Genomic DNA, 18,690 nt, shown 5'->3' with positions numbered 1-18,690 from the left:
TAGTAAAGGCAAGAAATGAAGTGAAGAGTACTGTCTTCCACATGAAATGCCGTGTAGTCTAGTGGAAGCCATCTGAAACGTTGGTGGGCTTCTACTGGACAACGTGACGTTACAACCCAGAAGACTGGCCTCTTCATAGTCACCACTGTGAGAACCTCAAATCAAACAAAGAAAGTGATTATGCATCGGAAAAATGAAGGTCTCTTAAAGTGCTCTTTCTCCATATTGAAATTATAACAGTATAATGCCATTCATGGAGGGCAGGCATACATTTTTATTCCAGTATCGTGTGAGTGTTCAGATCATTGGCCACCAACTTGTGCTGCAAAGATCCCATGCAGCTTCAGGGTTATTTTTCTGTACCCATAAGTCCTTGTAACAGAATGTTGTGGTCAGAAATTGTGATCACAATGGTCAAAGTAAAGAAGAAAACAACTTTGCAGCTGAATTATGGTTTTGTGTTTTTTTTTGTATTGTCTGCACATTTTCAAGATTTAGCCTATTTTTGTTATTCTCTTCTTGTCTACATTTTTTAACACAATAGATCATAGGTTCAGTGACATGTATTGTCACATTTCCCATTAATTATGGTTTATTACATTTGTGATTATTAGTTTAATATTTTCAAATTTATTAATATGAAACCATATTAGCCTTGTTGCATGATATTACTCATAAAATAAGAGGTAGGTTATATTTACATGATTTTTTTTTGTGTTCTTCTCATTTCAGAATGTGGTACTTATTGCATATGTGATAATTTGGTATGGGCCACATCAAAAAAGATTGTGAACTGATGTTTCAGATGATGTTATGGCCATTGTTAAAGATTAACTTCAGATCAGTTGTGAGCTATTCTAGTCCTCCCATATAGGAAGAAACATTACATTGTTAACATGAAACAAATTGTTTCAGGTTTAATTGGAGCACTGCCACCAGGTGCCATGCATCCTTATGCTGCCCCGCCTATGGCATTTCCTGGGCCCCCCATGCTCACGCCTATGATGCACCCACGCTTCAGATGATCAGGTTTGTTGGGGGGGCTCTGGCTACTGTGGTGTGGAAGCCCCTAGATTGGCATCCCCTTCCCACTGCACTACATATACTCACGGTCAATCGCCCTGCATCTTCCTTCTAGCTGACTTCTTCAGTGTTTCCACAGATGTGGTCTGCCACTGTAAGAAATTATGTGTTACTTTTTTTTTAAGTTCCTTTCTCAACATTTTTAAGCATGGATATCGTCGATTTGTTCCTGGACCTGCTTGGATTGGGATCTGATGTGGCTAGATTGTACTTGGTTTTTACTTTTCTGCAGAAATTAAAGTTATATTTCAACATAGTTTCATTGAAGTGTGTGTGGGAATAAGGAAAAAGAACCAGCAACTTTCCCCTATACAGAGCAAATTATAATTATGAGTACACATCGCTCTCCTCAGCTGATTTCTTGAATGTGATTTCAGTATAGTTTAATATAAAGCTTTCGAGAATATTGCAATATGAACAATGTGGTTCAACCATTTCATAGTGTCTCGTGAAAAAAATGTATGTATATAGACTAGGTGTTTCAATATATTCCCACGAGCTATTTCCAAATCAGACTGTTATGCCATAGTGTGAACTTCTAAAACTGCCAGCATAATTATGTATGCATATCAAGAATAAAGTGTAAGTGTACAAGTTGCCCATATTTCATTCAGATTATAGTAGGATTCAAACATTACAGCTTAGTGATTGATTTCTCTCAGAGAGAGAGAGAACTTCACAGTTACAATATTCTGAGATGATCACCTTGTCCGTAGTTACAATCATACATATCAGCAGTTTGTTGTTGCAATATGGCAGTGCTACACAGGTCCACTATTTTCTGCCTTTCATTTGAAATAAATTAAACAGACACCTTAAACACTAAGTCTTTTGCTTATTTTTCAAAATATGATGGTGCCTTGGTTTTTCATTTTTGAAAAAAAAAAACAGTAAAATGTACCTGAATTGAAATAACCCCAGCAGAATTGTATTTTCAGAAAAAAAGAAGCTGGAATATTTTGCTGCAGGTTCAGCAAAATATCTCTGGGCTCTGTTGGCTCTTACAAATACAAATGTGGGTTAGGCCAATCAGCCAAGCTATGGGGAGGGAGGGGAAGACCTCCAAGTGATAGCTCATAAGGAAAAAACCCAGTCCTTCCCCTCTACTTTTTCCATCCTTTGTCTTCCCTTCCAAATTTTCTTTGATAAAGCTCAGGCTTAGAGATACCTTGTGTCAAGTTTACCCATTGACTTGAATTGTGTTATGGGAACAGTGATGTCAAGGTTGCTGTACTGAAATTCCTGCTTAGCACATTTGAGCATGAAAAAAGTATCAGCAGTTGTAGTACCTGTTAGGGGTATTCTGACATAAGTAAAGAATGTTGTTTGGTTAAAATATCCTTCAAAACTAATGGAATTTTTAATTTCAAAACATCAGGATGCAACAGTTATGGCTTTTTGGGTATCTCGACAGTTACCTGGAGTGTCTTAAAGGAACTCATGTATGCCTTGTAATTCACATTTGTGTTGTATGGATTACACTATAACCTAATAAATTCCTTAATTAATTCACAGCCTAAAAAATTCCAGGACTGTTGTTATTGCAAATTTTCAAATACATTTTAACTCATTTGTTTGTGGGTGTGTTCATGCATGCATGCACACAGTAGTCAGTATTCTCCCACTTATGACACATTCAGTACACAATTTTGTTTATGTGAGTTTTCAGGTTTTTCACACTAGTTACCATTATGATTTGGTCTCATACCTCATTAATTTTATCAAGATCTTGTTTTACAGTTCAGAAAGTAGAGAAATCTTATTGGTCATAGCCACAGATTAACAGATCACACTATTTAATTTGGCCTATAACGGAATAAATACACCCATCAAGCATAAAATAAACTCTTTCAATCTAGAACCCAAAATAGTTAAAATGGAAACTTTTTTTTTTGGGTCTGTATTAATTTATGAGAATCTGTTACATTCAATTAACAGATAATTGGGCCACTTTTATTTACCATTTCAGTACATAGGGTGATTTGCTGGTTCTTTTTTCCAGATATATATTTTTATCATTTTAACTTATTTGCTTCATGATGTGTCAGTTTGTAAGACACACAGTTTTCCATCTGCCGACCTTCACAAGATAATGTAAGTGTTGCTCAGGAGTTGCTTGAATTAAAACAGACTGCCAGTGCAACCAAATAATCAGTAAGATGAAGTAAGGAGATCGTTTTGTTGCAATGATTTCCATTTTGCGTTAACCTTGCAAGGGGAAAGAGATGCAGAAATTGAAGTTATTGATAATCATAGTTAGCCTTACTGGCTAAACTGTCTTATTATAGTTGGTTGATGGTAATGATATGCCATATTTCAGGTTACACTTGGGCCAGGGAAAGAATCATGGGTGGTAGGAATTAAGTCAGCTGCTTACTCCCCCACCCTACCTACATTTCACCCCTTCCCTCCATCAACACCAATAAATTAGAATGCAAAGGGGCAAAACCTGCAAACAAAATGGAAGAGAATGCAAATGACAACTGATTGAAGTTATGAATCTTGAAAAAGGGTGGTAGCTGCTAGGCAGGTTGTTCAGCTTTTCCCTGACCTGAGTGTAATGAGTAGTGCTGATGAAATGTAGTTTGGAATATGGCAGTAAATATGTGTGCCTATGTTGGTTCTGAGTTTGCTCATCATTATATGTTGCAAGGCTGTCCACCACTAACATGCAGTTGATCACATCTGTCTGTTGCCACAGCAAGCATATGCTCAGTATAGTGTTGGTGTGTGATGATGAACACAGATTTGTGTGTCTTGTGGCAAAGCTATCGGCATGTACCACTCATTATTGAGGGTCTAGTGCATCACTTGCATCACCCGCCTCTGTGCAGGTAAAAGACACTTTCTATTATAGGGTTGTCAATCGATGAATCTTGTTTAGTTTGACTTTTACAAACATACCAAAGTAATGTACTAATTGATATGTTTAATTCCGTAACTTATTTTATTTTCTCTCAAAGGTTTTATTTCTTTCCATTTCATGTATTGTTTCAGAATTCATTATTATTCTTGTATTGATTATACCATTTACTAGTACCCTATCTATCGATAGACAACTCTGTTCTCTAATCTAAACTGCAGTCGTCACATAGCATCATCGTATTCTGGTATACAACTCCAGGTTAGTGTGGCAAGCCTTACTTTAATACAGCTTATCTTTTATCTATGCACTGGCAATAAAGGTAAGGCTTGCTGTGAAAAATAAAATCTGTATGCCTTTGGAACAGATTACAGTCGCCATAGTGTTACATAATAAACAGGACTGGAAGTAAACAGGGGTTATTTCACACTGGATAGTTTATATAGATTTACATTAGAATTTGAACTGTTTAGTCTGGATGCTTCCTCTGACTTTCGTTTGCTACTTGTAGCTTCAAGACATTTCAGTAATGCTGCATTGCATAAGACAGAACACAAAATTCTGTGACGGATTCTTCTAATGAATTTTATCAGCTTTAAAGGAGTCTCATCGTAATTGGATACAGTGATTCCAGTGGCCCCACTTATTAAAGCACTTCTACTACCCTTCATTTGGGATGTTGTTCACTTCTTATGTTACATTATCTCCAGCAAACTTCCAGCCCCACTACTGGTCTGAGTGGTGAATAGGGCGAGTAATGGATCAGGGAAATATTATGCTTGGACTAGAACTGTCATATGCAGAGCCCCAAGCGAGCCAGTATATCTTCACTGTGGAACATCCACAGATCCATCTTCCAGTTTCCCCTAAACTCCCATACCTTAGACAGGCATTTCAGACCATCCATATAAATACTTCATCATGTGCCTGCCACTGTGAATTATGTTATAAACATCAGTTTCCCCTCATTATGTGATGGTGAACGGCAAGGACATGAAGCATCTACAGTCAACCAAACCACTCAAATATTGTATTTCATTGAGAGTTTCTTCAAATGTAGATTTACGGGATCTGTGTACATAATTCTGGTTTTCACACTGAACTTGACATATATACACATTGTTCCATAATGTCATCCATTTTGTGGTGTGACAACCATTGTTGTCATGTGTATATGAAACGGCAGTTTCCTCATAACTTCCTCCAGCAGGGAATTTTATGATTGGCCAGTGTATGCGTTCTAGTTTGTATTCACTTCTCCACGTTTTGCTGAAGGTTTTCACAAGTAGGTTTCAGCTGCTTTCACCTCTGAATAAGCTAATGATTAGACATCAACTTTCTTCTGGTGGACATCCTTTCTAATTGTTTTTTCACGTAATTCCCATGCCAACCTTTCATCTGAACATGTATGCGTTCTAGGAAAGTAGGATACTATGACTTGTTTCCAGTTTTTCAGTGCTGTACTGTCATGACTTCTGCATCATTACATTTTTATGTCTTGCTCAGGCGATATTTGAAAAAGGGAAAAGTTAGTCAGCTTTGTGAGGAAGGATACTGTCATATGTTAGTGGTGTGAGGTAGTGAACTGTCTTGTGCCAGTGGTATGAGATAGGAAACTAGCTTGTATCAGTGGTATGAGGTGGGGAACTGCCTTGTACCAGTAGTATGAGGTAGGTGCCAGAAGCTTGACAAAAACAGGATTTTTCTTTGTTTGGTATTTTGATTTTTACATCAACCTGAAAAAGCTCATAGTTGACTGCTTTTGTTTATGAAATTTCATAGTTCAGACATGCAAGCATTGCAATATGCTGTAGTTCTGCACTCAGAAATGAGCTACAAGAATGTCATAACCTGAAACAAAGAGAAGTCTTTATTTTGTCCTCTAAAAACCACTAACATGCTGGACTATTAATATGTAGTGTTGTTGAAGACATTGTGAATGTTGCCCTGTTGAGCTTGAAAATGATTGCAGACATTTAGTGAAATGAAAATTGTTGGCATTATATAGTTAGATATTTAGGTGCATTTCATAATAGAACGAGTGAACAGATTTTGATTAATTCTCTGTTTCAGAACTCACACAAAATTTTAAGAGTAAAATAATAGTGGTAGTTATATGAAACATGCCTGTCTTGTGTAACAGTTTGTCATCTGTTTTAATTCTGGAGGAAATTACTTTTTAGTGTATATTTTGACAGTCGTGTGATAAAGTAACAAGAAATTATGATGCGTCTTTTATTTCCATACTGTATAGTGAAATTTTTGTTTCATAAGTCAGAAGAATTACCATAAGACTTGCTGTACATTCACACTGTAAGATGTGATCAGATTTTGGGCAGCATTATCCAGAAAAGAGGTATGTCTTATGCTCTCTAAAATATGGTAGTGAAAATGTTATTCCAAAAACTCCGTGCGGTAGTTTAAATCAGTTTTTTCTGCTTTAATTGAAATTACTGCTGGTTGTTTTGTTTGTTTTAGATAGTAAATGTTATAATTAAAGGAAAACTGCATAGTTAAAAAAGTCTGTATCTTATGCTGATCAACTGACCACTAAATGTTTGCATTCATGACATGGATAAAGACAACTGCTACTATTATTAGTAGCTTTTGGAAGTATCTTATATATAATGTATAAAATTGTGAAAATTGTGTGGTCATGCATTGTCATGCTTCAGAAGTGAAGTTAAGGAGCTTACTGTATGCTGTTATTGGTATTCCAGCGTAAGTAATTGGCTGCTGGATTGTTGTGTTGTGTGATATTAGTTTGGAGCAGCAACATTTAATAGAGGTAATACTGTCAGCTAATAAGTTGTTGTGGAGTTTTTTTCCTCTCCTCCCCCACCCCAACCTTTAGAATCTGCAAATGAACGTCAGTAATATTAGGTGGATTTATTACAACCTAAGGGTTTTGTGTCAGATATTGATGTACAACCACGTGGCCACTGAAGCTGTTAAAGTTCATTAATTGAGAAACAAATGTGACATAATTCAAAGTTTTAACCTTTTAGACTCTAGGTCTTAGGGATACATATATATAACCTGAAGTAAAAAGGTGAAGTTAACTAATTAAGCACTATGCCATGAAGACATGTGGGAGAGTGGATGTATAAATCCACGTTTTCTTGGCCTTTGTACTAGCTGGAGGTGAGTGGTCAGCTTCACACCCTGGCTGCTTTTCCCCCAGGAAAAGAGCCTCCGGTACCCATAACAGAGAAGGCTGGGTGGGCATCATATCCGATCTGAATGACAAGGAGAAGGGAAAGTTATATAAGTTGAAGTGTGAAGGTTAGTTTAAATGTGTGTAAGGAATTTATGAACAGACTGTATAAGAGTTATGTTCATTCATTTTGCTATGAAATGCTGTTTGGAATATAGTCAAGTGATGTTCAATTGCAGATTTTTAATATGGAGCCACAATTCCATCAGTACTATACTATCCAGATGAGAATTAGACATAGAAACCTATAATGTACAATGTGACTCAACTGTAAGGGATTAACAGTCATCTCAAATTCAGAACATAGCCTGGTCCTTCTTCCATTTTTAATACAGTAAAGCTAAAAAAGTTCTTTCAATAATTTAGTTTTGTATTCTGGAATTGGTTGCAAGTATATCTGAATCATTCTCACAAAACCTTCAGAAATCTAGATTTCTGTTCTATAATGGAATGATTATGTGTCAAATGAGATTCATTAAGTTTTTCACGTTTGTTGGCACAGAAAACAGTGTCCCATGTGTGAACAGATAATGCAACATTTTTCATAATCCTAAACCGAGTGAAATTGATATAGAAATGGTTGTGATTATTTTGTTTTAATTTTGCTGTTACTAGTAAGTGTTGCCTTGGAAAAGTTCGGAATTCTGTAACGTGCAACCACATTAATGGCCTCTTCTTTTCAGGCCTGTTTTTCATATGTATTTATTTCAAGGCATNAGGATATTTTAAAAACTTAGTATGCATTCTTGGAACAGTGAAACTCAAAAACTGTGGTTGTAGAAAGGTTCTTTTACTGTAGTGAAGATTAATAATAGGTTTTAGAAACATAGTTGTTTATATGGTGTTCAGTAAATTAAAAGTAATTGAAGGTAAGTTATACTGGCCATGTGTGAAGCCCCAGATTTTATTTTTAAGGAATGCTTCAACCAGATTACTCTTAGTTGTGAATGATGGATATTGTGATGTGATGTTCTGTACTATGTTATGGTTTCTGACTTTTGGCGCAATTGTTGGAGCAGATATTAGGATGCATAATGTTGCAGAATTTCATATATAATTGGCTGTATTTAAATCTGTGTCACCAAAGAACATAGTATAATGTCATGTTTTGCATATTGTTTAAGTTCTGATGCCAGTAAACATCCAGCCAATTCTGATCATACATCGTGCTTGACCATAGTATTAACAGTGAAAAAGTAGCATGTGGTAGTGCTCTGTTCTGCCAGCCTAAAATTCACAGAAATCTGACTAGTTAAAATTTATTCTTTCTTTCTTTTTTAGCAGCATGAGAAAAGAAAGAATACCTTTACTAAATTTTAAGAATGAAGTGATTCATTCTCATGTACCATTGAAAAACATAGGAAACAGTGAGTGACATTCAATCAAAAATATGGAAGTAGTTTCAAAGTGTCATGTTCGTAGGTGACCTATGAAAGTTGTAAATAGGTTGAAAGACCACACATGTAGAAGATCTGTTGAATAGGTAAATCACTATAAGAAATATACACACAGGCATGTTCCTCCAACAACTGCTTTTTTTGAACTTCTTTGAAGTAACTTCTCTTTTAAAATCATGATTATTTTTCTATAATGTTCTGTATGAAATATGAAAAGTATAAAGAGTAATTTTATGAAATTTTTGTATCTCACAGTGATAATACTGAAGATTACTGTCTTGGATCTTATGCTGTGTAGTCTGTTAGATCATTACCACCATTTTGGAAGAGCCTCCTGCCTCCATCTTCAGGGTACCCTGAAAGCAGAAAATGCTTCCTAAATGTTGATAATGGTATACCAGTTCATGAAGTGTCACATCCCAAAAGATTGTAATCTTAACAGTAGTATTGTTTTGTTCCTTTTTGAAACATAGCCCTGGCAGCACAGAAATTTAGCTGGCAGTTTTAAGGTTAAATGTGTTGCTGCTTCCAACTGATATAATAATTCATTGAAGGTTGGTAAAGCAAGGCTAAAGATTTTTAAGTAATTCACTCCTGAATGAGGTAAGCACCATCTTTGTGCTCACATGGCAAGAAAAGCATGGAAAGGTCCCAATGTGCTATATCTATATGAGCTATAATAATTATCTATTATAGTTACAGCAGTTGCACTTCAGATAACATATGGCCTTATGCTTAAACTTAGTTACCCTGAAATTAATGGCATTAGTGTTTAATTCTCCTCAGTATTGTGAATTGGGTACCAAAGAGGTTTGCGTAACAATTCTAGACTTGTATCCAAGGGGTGCTTAGTTTAAATCTCTTCCTCAGCACCAGGTGTCCTGAGGTTTTTTTGTGGTTTTTCCATGGTCCCTCTTGGCAAATGCCAGGATTGTACCATCATTAGACCACATCTGCTTCCTTCCATATCTATTTCAATTCATTATTCATACTGTTTTTCGATGTTACATAGTCTCAGTACTAACAGCATCATTAAATGACAGCCAGTGAACCAGTCTGAACCAGGTTTCTCTCAGGTTCAGAATTAAAAAAATAATGAATTTCATATTTGCAAGGCAAACCTAGAACAGACAGATGGAATTTTCACTACCCCTCTCAAGTTATAAATTGATTGTTACTTCCATATCCAGATATGTGCAAAGGTAAAAAATAGTGATCCAGATAGGATAAAGTACAATATAAAGGGAAATGATTATTCACTGAAGTATTCTTCGGTTGTCATCATCAGTTCAAATTAAAACCAAGACATTTCAGTCTATCACACACTGTCACGTCTAGATTAAGCAGTGTTGATCTGCTTCATTTATGGGATGGGGATCGCTTTACTATGCCCACTGATCTCCCTTTAACTAGTTCCTGAGCAGTGAAGTATATTACACCATGTGTATTATAGAGGTCACTCTTTACATCAAGTCCCTGATGGATACAGAGGCAGTCTGTGACATACAGTTTAATTTCATATTGATATTACTGATTATTGCCCAAGAAGACTTCAGTGTAGCAACAATGAAAGCAGATTTTATATATGAGGAAATAATCATATTTGTTTTTGCAGTTCAATGTTGGTGGGGGTGGGGGCTTACTTTTTTCTTCCTTTATGAAGGTTCTGATTAAGTGAAATTTACTGGAAAGGCAGTGGAGCCAGAACTAATTTCAGAATATTTGGCATTGTGCTCATGTACAATTACATGTTGGGATCTTGAGACTGAGAAGGGGATAGGACACTTGTAGTAATGATTATAGCATTGTTCATTTTGTTGTAATTACACCTGAAGGTGGTTTTTTGAAATTGTTTTAAAATAGCTTTCCTAAAACACTACATGAATCTAGTTTTTAATTTTGTCAGAATAAACTGAACTGTATGAAATTATCATTCTTATCTTTATTCCTTATCGCGAGGTAGGTGCAAGAAAGCAGAAATATTGTAAAGTGGTATTGTGCCTCATAAAACAGAGTGATGTCCTATTCCCTCTTAAGACCCTTGATTTGGTCAGCTATCTTCCAAGATGTTCATAATTTCTTTGCTAGCATATTATTTTGTGGCATTTGGTATGTGGTTGTATTGTTTCTGACATGGAAAAATATACTGTGATGCTAGTGAGCTGACTAAATTGGAGGTTGTGTGGGGTAGCATGAATGACAGGTGGTGGCAATGACCAGCCAACCAGCGACAATCTGGACCAAGTCCCAAGGTAGTACCAACAATCACAGCTAGAGGCAGCTGTTGGACTCCTGTCCCCTGTCTTCCTGACAGGCGATTGTATTTTGTATCTCTCACTTGCTCACATGTCTCAATCACAGCACATTGCTGTTGGACTGTTGTCAGTCCCCTGTCTTCCGACAGGCGATTGTATTTCTTGCAACAACCAATCACAGCACGGAGCTGTTGGACTACCTTTAGTCCCCTGTCTCGAAGGCAGGCGATTGTTTTTCTCCACAAGCAATCAATCACAGCACTGACTGCTGTTGGACTGCCGTGCCAGTCCCCTGTCATTATTGACAGGCGATTGTTTTAATTATTCATCCAATCACAGCTTGATGCTGTTGGACTACTCAGTCCCCTGTCTCTGTTTACAGGCGATTGTGTGTTTTTATCTTTTCTTCTGCTTTTCCACTGTCATGTCAGTTATAAAACAATATACATATAGAAATTTGATTCCTGTTGCAAGCAACTAGGGTATTAATAACATTCAAGAAGTCAAGTAAGTTGAAATGTTTGTATTTCAGTCCCTGAAGATTGTTTTGTCTTTTGCTGTTGACTTGCATTAGCACAGTTAATTTCATTGTTGTGTATTCTTCACTGTATTTAATGTGTAGAAACTTCAGGAAAAAGAATAAAATCATTTGGAAAATATATTTCTTGCTTATTTTTAAGTATTATGATAATGCAATACATGTTAAGTGCCTCATGCATTCTTTTTTATTGGTGGGCTGTTGTTCACAATCAGAATATTGCTATTTTTTAAATGGGCATTGTGTATGCTTTTAAGTAGAAAGTTCTTGAAATCAAAACTGTAGGATTAGTCATTAAAGTATTTTCATGTATTGGCTTTTGAAATGAACAGCCTACTGGTTCCACATCGCTGCTATCAGAGTGGGAATGATTAATATCTATATGCTTAAAACTTTCTACTTGCTAGTGTTATCATGTCAGGCGCTTTCAAATCTGAAGACTTTTTATCTCTAAGGCTAATATATTTGAGAAATGTTGCACTCCAGTGCACTTTAAAATAAAAGCATGGTAACATATAATTGCCATGAATTCCTACAAGCAATAAGCATTTCTTCAGAAATACATAGGAAAACTTGTTTCAGAAACGTAGTGTTGTAATTTTGATTTGTGATGTGATGAGCTCAAGATGCATAGAAACCTAGAAGTTCCTAATATCTAATAGGATTTTGGAGACATTCAATTTTTGGAAACTCCAGCCCAAATCTGTTAGGTGGAAACTCTGTCGCTTTAATTTCTTGTAATAGTACTGAGTTGTGATCATTCATTTCACCTTATATGCTTGTGGTTTGAAAGCTTCAGATCTGAAGAGGAAATGTATAGACCTTAGATTATAATGTGGTGGATCATAATATTATTACCCAGAGTGCAGCGTCGGTAAATAAAACATTCAGAACTTAGAATGCAGGGAAAAGACATTTGATAGCAAGCGAAAGAGATTTAATTAAATATGTAGATCTTTACAGTTGATTTATACCCGTATGTCCTAGCAATATATTTTCTTCAAATACTGTGACCTGCAATTACATGAAAAATTATACGACTGGGCTTACCAAAAAGTATAGACGATGTTTCCCTAATTATTAGGTATATTCATATGACAGCTACGTAATAGTACATTATCTGAAAACCAAAAGGCTTGAATATTTTTATGGATAACACAGTACTGCCTCAGTTCTTATAATCTGGACTCCCTTTGGCTTGAATTTTCATATTCTTTGTATACTTTCGCAACCCGATGTCCACATAGTGATCCAAGATTTCCAAAATAGCAGACCTGATTGAGACATAACCTGATATTGATCTTTACCTTCCATATTGTCAGTTTCTTGAGACAGTTTTTCCATATCAACCTTTGTTGTTGGATGTTTATTTACTGACAGTTTCTCCCTAATTTGGAAGCTGCCAAATATTGACCAGTAGCATGAAGGTATAAAGGTAAAGCTATTCCTGTGACAGGCCATGGATGCCCATAGAGTTGTGAAACTTTGAGACTCCCACATTTTCAAGACAGTCAGCTCACAGACGACACTGAGGTTGTCAGCCTCACATGCTGGCTGCCCTTTACCCCAAGGAAGGTTCCTGGTACTCATTTCTGTTAGAAGCTGAGTTGACCCCAGGGCCATAGTGCGGCTGGAAGGTTTAGGTCAATTGAGAAAATCCAGTGAAATCACAAATCAAACCCATGACCTTCTGGTTTGTAGCATTAGTCAGCTTTTTTGAAAGACTAGATGAACATATACTTGAATGCCAGATGTAATCATCTGGAGTGTGTGTCTTTCCATCAGGTGAAGTCCAACCATATTGATTAATGTTACAATGTGGGAACATTGTACTGTTGATAATTACATGTTTGGATGTGGTAAAGTTTACTATTCCACTATCATCCCTAATTTCATCTAGCCTCCCGTTCCAAATTGTCAATGTGAAAATAACGTTTTTGCCTACTTTGGCATTGAAATAAGAACATTCTCTGGTATTTACAGAGTTTGATTGAATACTTGGTCTAGTTCCTATAGACACTCCTCTTTGCATCATCTTTTTTATCCTCGGAACAGTATTATCATCCAAACATCTTGGTATTGTGTACTAGTCGATTTACCCAGTGTTGCCTTAAAATAATGCAAGATAATAAAAATTGACATATTCTTTGGAAAAATTTGAAAGTAAGTGTCTCAAAAATTATAAAAGATAAATATATAGAGTAAGTCGGTCCCTCCCCTGTACCACGAGTTCATTCAATTGCAGAAAACCTCAATATGATAGGACAAATGGTTCTCAAAGTGTAAGAAAACTGAACCCCCCCCCCTCAAAAAAATTGGTTGTGATCCTGAAACTAAACAGTATCTAAAATCTCCCTAGGAGGCTGTCTACCATTGCACCAAGTTTGGAATGATCTGCAGCTGTATAAAGAAGAAAGACTTCAAATATATATGGAAATGACAACCCACCACTAGGAAACTACCCTCATAACTGCTGATGTGATTCCTCATGTAGGAAAAAGGCTGACCCTAGGATACATAGTATAAATACTGAAAGTGTCATAAAATAATAAACATAAGTGATGATTATCATTCCTATTTATATAGAAAAATGCATAATCATCTGCTAGTTGAGTGTCATTCTTGTCACATCAAACCACCTTGACTCCATCTAAATCTGCTTCACTAATTCCATTTTGTTTGGACCATAGTTATAGAGTTCCTCACATTCCAAGTTCCAAATCTCAGGTAAATAAGTAAGATTTGAGGTTTTCATGGTGGTGGGATGTGACGCTGTGTAGATCTTGTGTGAACCAAGGTCACATAAGATCTACATAGCGCCACATCCCAGAAGATGACATTCTCAGATAAATAAGTTTTCCATTATTTAGACCATTCCAAAGAATCCATCCAGGGGCTGCCCCACCCACCTCCCAAGCTGGAGGACCACCTTTGCTGGCTGACTACAGCTTCTTAATCAGAATTATTTGCAGCTACCCTTCATGTCTGCAGGACATCCCTGCATCTGCAACTTCAGGACACACAATGCCATGGTAACTAGGACCTACTTAACATGGCTATTTCTTAAAAATCTGTTTTAATATATCCTTGCATTTATGCCTAAGTGCCCAAAGTGTTTTTATGACTAATTTTATGTACACTTCCTTCCCCTCCTCCTTCCATGGACGCCACATGCTTCAACCATCTCATCCTCTGTTATCATCCAGTTACTTTCTCCATCTTAGATCCAGTGTTCTCCAAAGCAGCTTGTTATCAAATGCTCTCAATCTGTGTTGTTGTTGTAGGGTGAGACAGCAAGTCTCACAGTCTTAAAAACAGCAGGTAAAGTATATAGAATTTGAGTTTTTCACAGCAGTGGTTACAGACACTACTATCTTCTGGGATATAATGCTATGTAGTCCATTGAAAGGCAACCAACATTTTAGAGGATCATATCACCTCCATCTTCAGAGTCAGATAAGCCAAGCAAGATACCAGCATGAAAGCAGGTGGCAAGCTGTGTAATTGGCTGGCCGGAAATTTCGGATTATGTAGGAAGTATGGAGGGAACGAAAGTGTGAACCTCAGTTCCATTGGGATAGAATGAAACCATTGGGCTCTCACACGAACACTGAGCTAACCAATAGGCATCAAGAACAGGAGGGCCTTAAGAACTCCTGTTCATGTCTCCTGTTGGCTCTATCATGTGAGAGCCCAAAAGTTTCATTCTGTCCCATGGCAAGCCAATGGGAACTGAGGGCCACTCTTCCATTTCCATCCTGCATCCTATATAATCCGAAATTTCCGGCCAGCCAATTACACGGCTTGCTACCTGCATTCATGCTGGTATCTTGCTCGGCGTATTTTACTCTGAAGATGTAGGAGATATGTTCCCCCAAAAACTTGGTTGACCTTGAATGGGCTACATGGCATTATATCCCAGAAGATCGTACTCTTGGGGGAAACTATAGTTTTATGTATTTTAATCTGTACATTTTTAGACATAAATTTCATAACAAGTGGTAACAAGCATTCCCTGAATTTAATCTATTCTCAATTTCCCTGTGAACATAATTCTGATTTTTTACAATACAGCCATTCCCAAATATTTAACTTCCTCAGTTTTGAAAGATTTATTACCTATTTCTACATTATGACGTAACTGGTAATATATATCACTTATTTGAAACACAGTGCAGGTGTCGTTTATGATCTGTTTACCATGCACCTATCTCTTGGAAACAGGTGCTGATTTCCCATGCTATAAAGAAACACTAATCTGTCATCTCATGCCCAGAAGACACTTCACTATGCCATTGTTTTAAATTCTCTTGAAGTATAGCGTTTCTTTTACAGTAAACAATACTGAAAAGAAAATGTGACTCCAGTGGAGTATACATACTTTTTAAATATGTTCTTTGTGATGTTGAATACCTAACTGGTCTTCCATTTATTTCAGCTAGAACCCCATTGTTGCAGAGTAAGTTACTGTATAGATATCACACCACACAGAGTCAAATTTTTTTTTTCATATTTCATTATTTAATTGTTATGTACATATGCTATGCGTGGTGAGTTTTTTTAGAAAATTGGAAGTTCAGTTTGAGCTTAATGTATATGTAGGACCAGTACAAGCCAAAATTAAACTCATGAGACTTTAGGGTTTTAAGGCAGTGACTAAAGATTTCTGTCTTTGTGGCTGTAACTGTAGAGTCTTGTAGATCATTACTGGTGCTGGTAATGAACGATCAGACTGCATGGCATCACATACCAGGAAATGGTACACACCTAACAGCAAACTTCTTTCATCAAAATCCATTCAGTATTTCAAAAATAAAATATGTACAGGCCGATGTGACCTATGTTGTTATTCAAGGTAATGAATGCATAACATGATTTTATGCATGTCTGTAGTTGGAATATTTCAGTTCTTCAACTTTTCATGGCCCTTTACTTTTATGAAGTGCTACAAGATGGCAGTTATTGTGAACATGGTTGTACAAGAAGGAAGGTTTTGTGCTGAAGAACATGTTTAAATTTCAACTGAGTAAAATATTTTTGATGTTGGTGTGTCACAATAAACAGGACTATTATTTTGGACATTTTACAAGTATTTCAAACCCAGTACTTCAGAATCAAGATCTGTTTCTGTCATCAGGTGTTTGGGAGGAATGTGCCCTGCTTACCTGTGTCTGTTAAAAGGAGCTAGTCTTTGTCCATGGATTGTTCATCATAGGATGATTCAAAGACCTCACTTGACAGATGTGTGGTAGAGGTGTACAGGATATCTATGCAAAACAAATGAATTCACCTTTGTCATGTCTTAGTCAGCCAGGCTTGATTCTACTTGGCTGGATTTGATTCAGTTAGTATGCTTACAGACTCGTGCAGTACCAGGAAATTTCCTGGAATACTGTGTGAGTCTCACAGCACAAACAGAATGCAACTACTCAAACTGCTGATGAAATTATTGGCAACAGGAATATTAAAATGATGAATTCTATGTGCTGGTAAGTAATTTTGTATAACTACCTATTGCAAGTAGGTGATAGCATAGTCATTATATCGACTGGCTACAGCCTGGACGATGAAGGGTCAGAGTTGGAGTCCCGGTAGGGTCAAGAAGTTTTGCCGCGTCCAGACCACCTCGGGCCTACTCAGTTTCTTATCCGATGGGTACCGGGGCATGAAACTGACTGCTCACTTTCAACTAGTGCCTAGGTCAAGAAAATGTGGATCTATACATCCACTCTATACAGTTTCCTGGCGTAATGCTTAATTAGTTAAGCACAAGGACAGCTTTACATTTTTCAGGCAATGAGGTAGCATAACCAGTGTTGTAGTGAAAACTGTGTATAAATGAAAACAAAAAGTTCATGAGCTGTATGTAATATTCTTAAAACTGCGAACTGATTGTAATCTAGTGATAAAGTTTGGCACAGATGTAAATGAAAGCACCACTTAAATCAAATATTTTTAAAAGACCACTCTAATCAATTTCTTCGAAGTCAGGGTCATGTAACTATGCATTTTAATGTCCACTCACTCATGGAGCTGAGCCCTTGAGGAGAAGCCAAATCTGCAGCTACTCAAGAATTTTCCAGCATTTTATGGAACCCAGAGGTTCATTTCAGTGTTCACAAGAGCCCTCTACTGGTCCCTATCCTGAGCCAGATCAATCCATACCATCTCACCCTATCTCTCTAAGATCCATTTTAATATTGTTCACCCACCTATGCCTTGGTCTACCCAGTGGTCTCTTTCCTTCTGGCTTTCCCACCAATATCCTATATGCATTCCTTTTCACCCCCATTCGTGCTACATGCCCTGCCCACCTCATCTTCCTTGACATGATCATTCTAATTATACTTAGAGAAGAGTACCAGTTATGAAGCTCCTAATTATGCAGTTTTCTCCAACCTCCTGTCACTTCATCTCTCTTCGGTCCAAATATTCTCCTCAAACACCCTCAGTCTATGTTCCTCCCTTAATGTCAGAGACCAAGTTTCACACCCATACAGAACCATAGGCAAAATTATAGTTTTGTATATTCTAATTTTTATGTTTTTGGACAGCAGACGAGAAGACAAAAGGTTCTGGACTGAATGGTAGCAAGTATTACCCGAGTTCACCCTCCTCTTAATTTCCTCCTGAATCAGGTTTTGATTTGTTATCTTCATTCCCAAATATCTGAATTGTGCCATATTTTCAAAACATCTGTTTTCTGTCATATCATGATTTTGCCCTGCATTTTGGTGTTGAAACAGCAACATATACTTAGTTTTCTGCCTTTACTTCTAGACCAACCTCCTTACCTGCATCAATGAAAGTTTGTGTGTTTTTCTTTTGGTATCTTTATTATCACCCAGTAGATTCACATCATCGGCATAGACCAACAGCTGATGTGTCCCGTTTAATTTCCGTCCAACCTGGCTTTCCTGGACCTTCCTAATGGCATATTCTAAAGCAAAGTTGAAGAGGAGAGGCAATAAAGCATCTCCTTGTCTTAGACCATTCTGAAGTAGGAAATTTATCAGACAAATGTTTACCTATACAGACTTTACTATAAGTGTCGTTTAAACACATTTTAATCAGATTAACTAGCTTCATGGGTATCCCAAACTCTATCAGAATATTGTACAATACTTCCCATCTAATTGAATCATAGGCTTTCTTAAATTCTACAAAGAGCTGATGTACTGTCTCATTGTATTGTACTTTCATTTTTTTCTCCAATATCTGACGAATGCAAAAGATCTGATCTGTAGTTGATCTGTTATGTTGAAACCCACACTGATGATCCCCAATAATTTGGATCCATGGATGGACTTAACCTTGAGAGAAGAATATTGGATAAA

The 18,690-nt window shown here is 36.8% G+C and overlaps 1 protein-coding gene across 4 annotated transcripts in view; it reads left to right on the top strand.

The window, feature by feature from the left end:
• LOC111869132 (BUB3-interacting and GLEBS motif-containing protein ZNF207) overlaps positions 1-7,067 on the top strand; it is a 35,344-nt gene extending 28,277 nt beyond the window's left edge. For 2 of the 4 annotated variants that reach the window (XM_023860370.2, XM_023860372.2), the window contains one exon: positions 916-7,067. In XM_023860370.2, coding sequence (XP_023716138.1) covers positions 916-1,025 — 110 coding nt within the window. In that variant the 3' untranslated portion in view covers positions 1,026-7,067. The remainder of the gene's footprint in view (positions 1-915) is intronic. The other 2 variants (XR_004513515.1, XM_033753294.1) reach the window with 2 other exon arrangements.
• The last annotated feature ends 11,623 nt before the right edge of the window (positions 7,068-18,690 follow it).

The sequence above is a fragment of the Cryptotermes secundus genome, unplaced genomic scaffold (genome assembly GCF_002891405.2).
Source record: "Cryptotermes secundus unplaced genomic scaffold, Csec_1.0 scaffold618, whole genome shotgun sequence".
NCBI classification, from domain to species: domain Eukaryota; kingdom Metazoa; phylum Arthropoda; class Insecta; order Blattodea; family Kalotermitidae; genus Cryptotermes; species Cryptotermes secundus.
The sequence above is the reverse complement of the archived record's forward strand: the minus strand, read 5'-3'. Positions and strand labels throughout refer to the sequence as shown.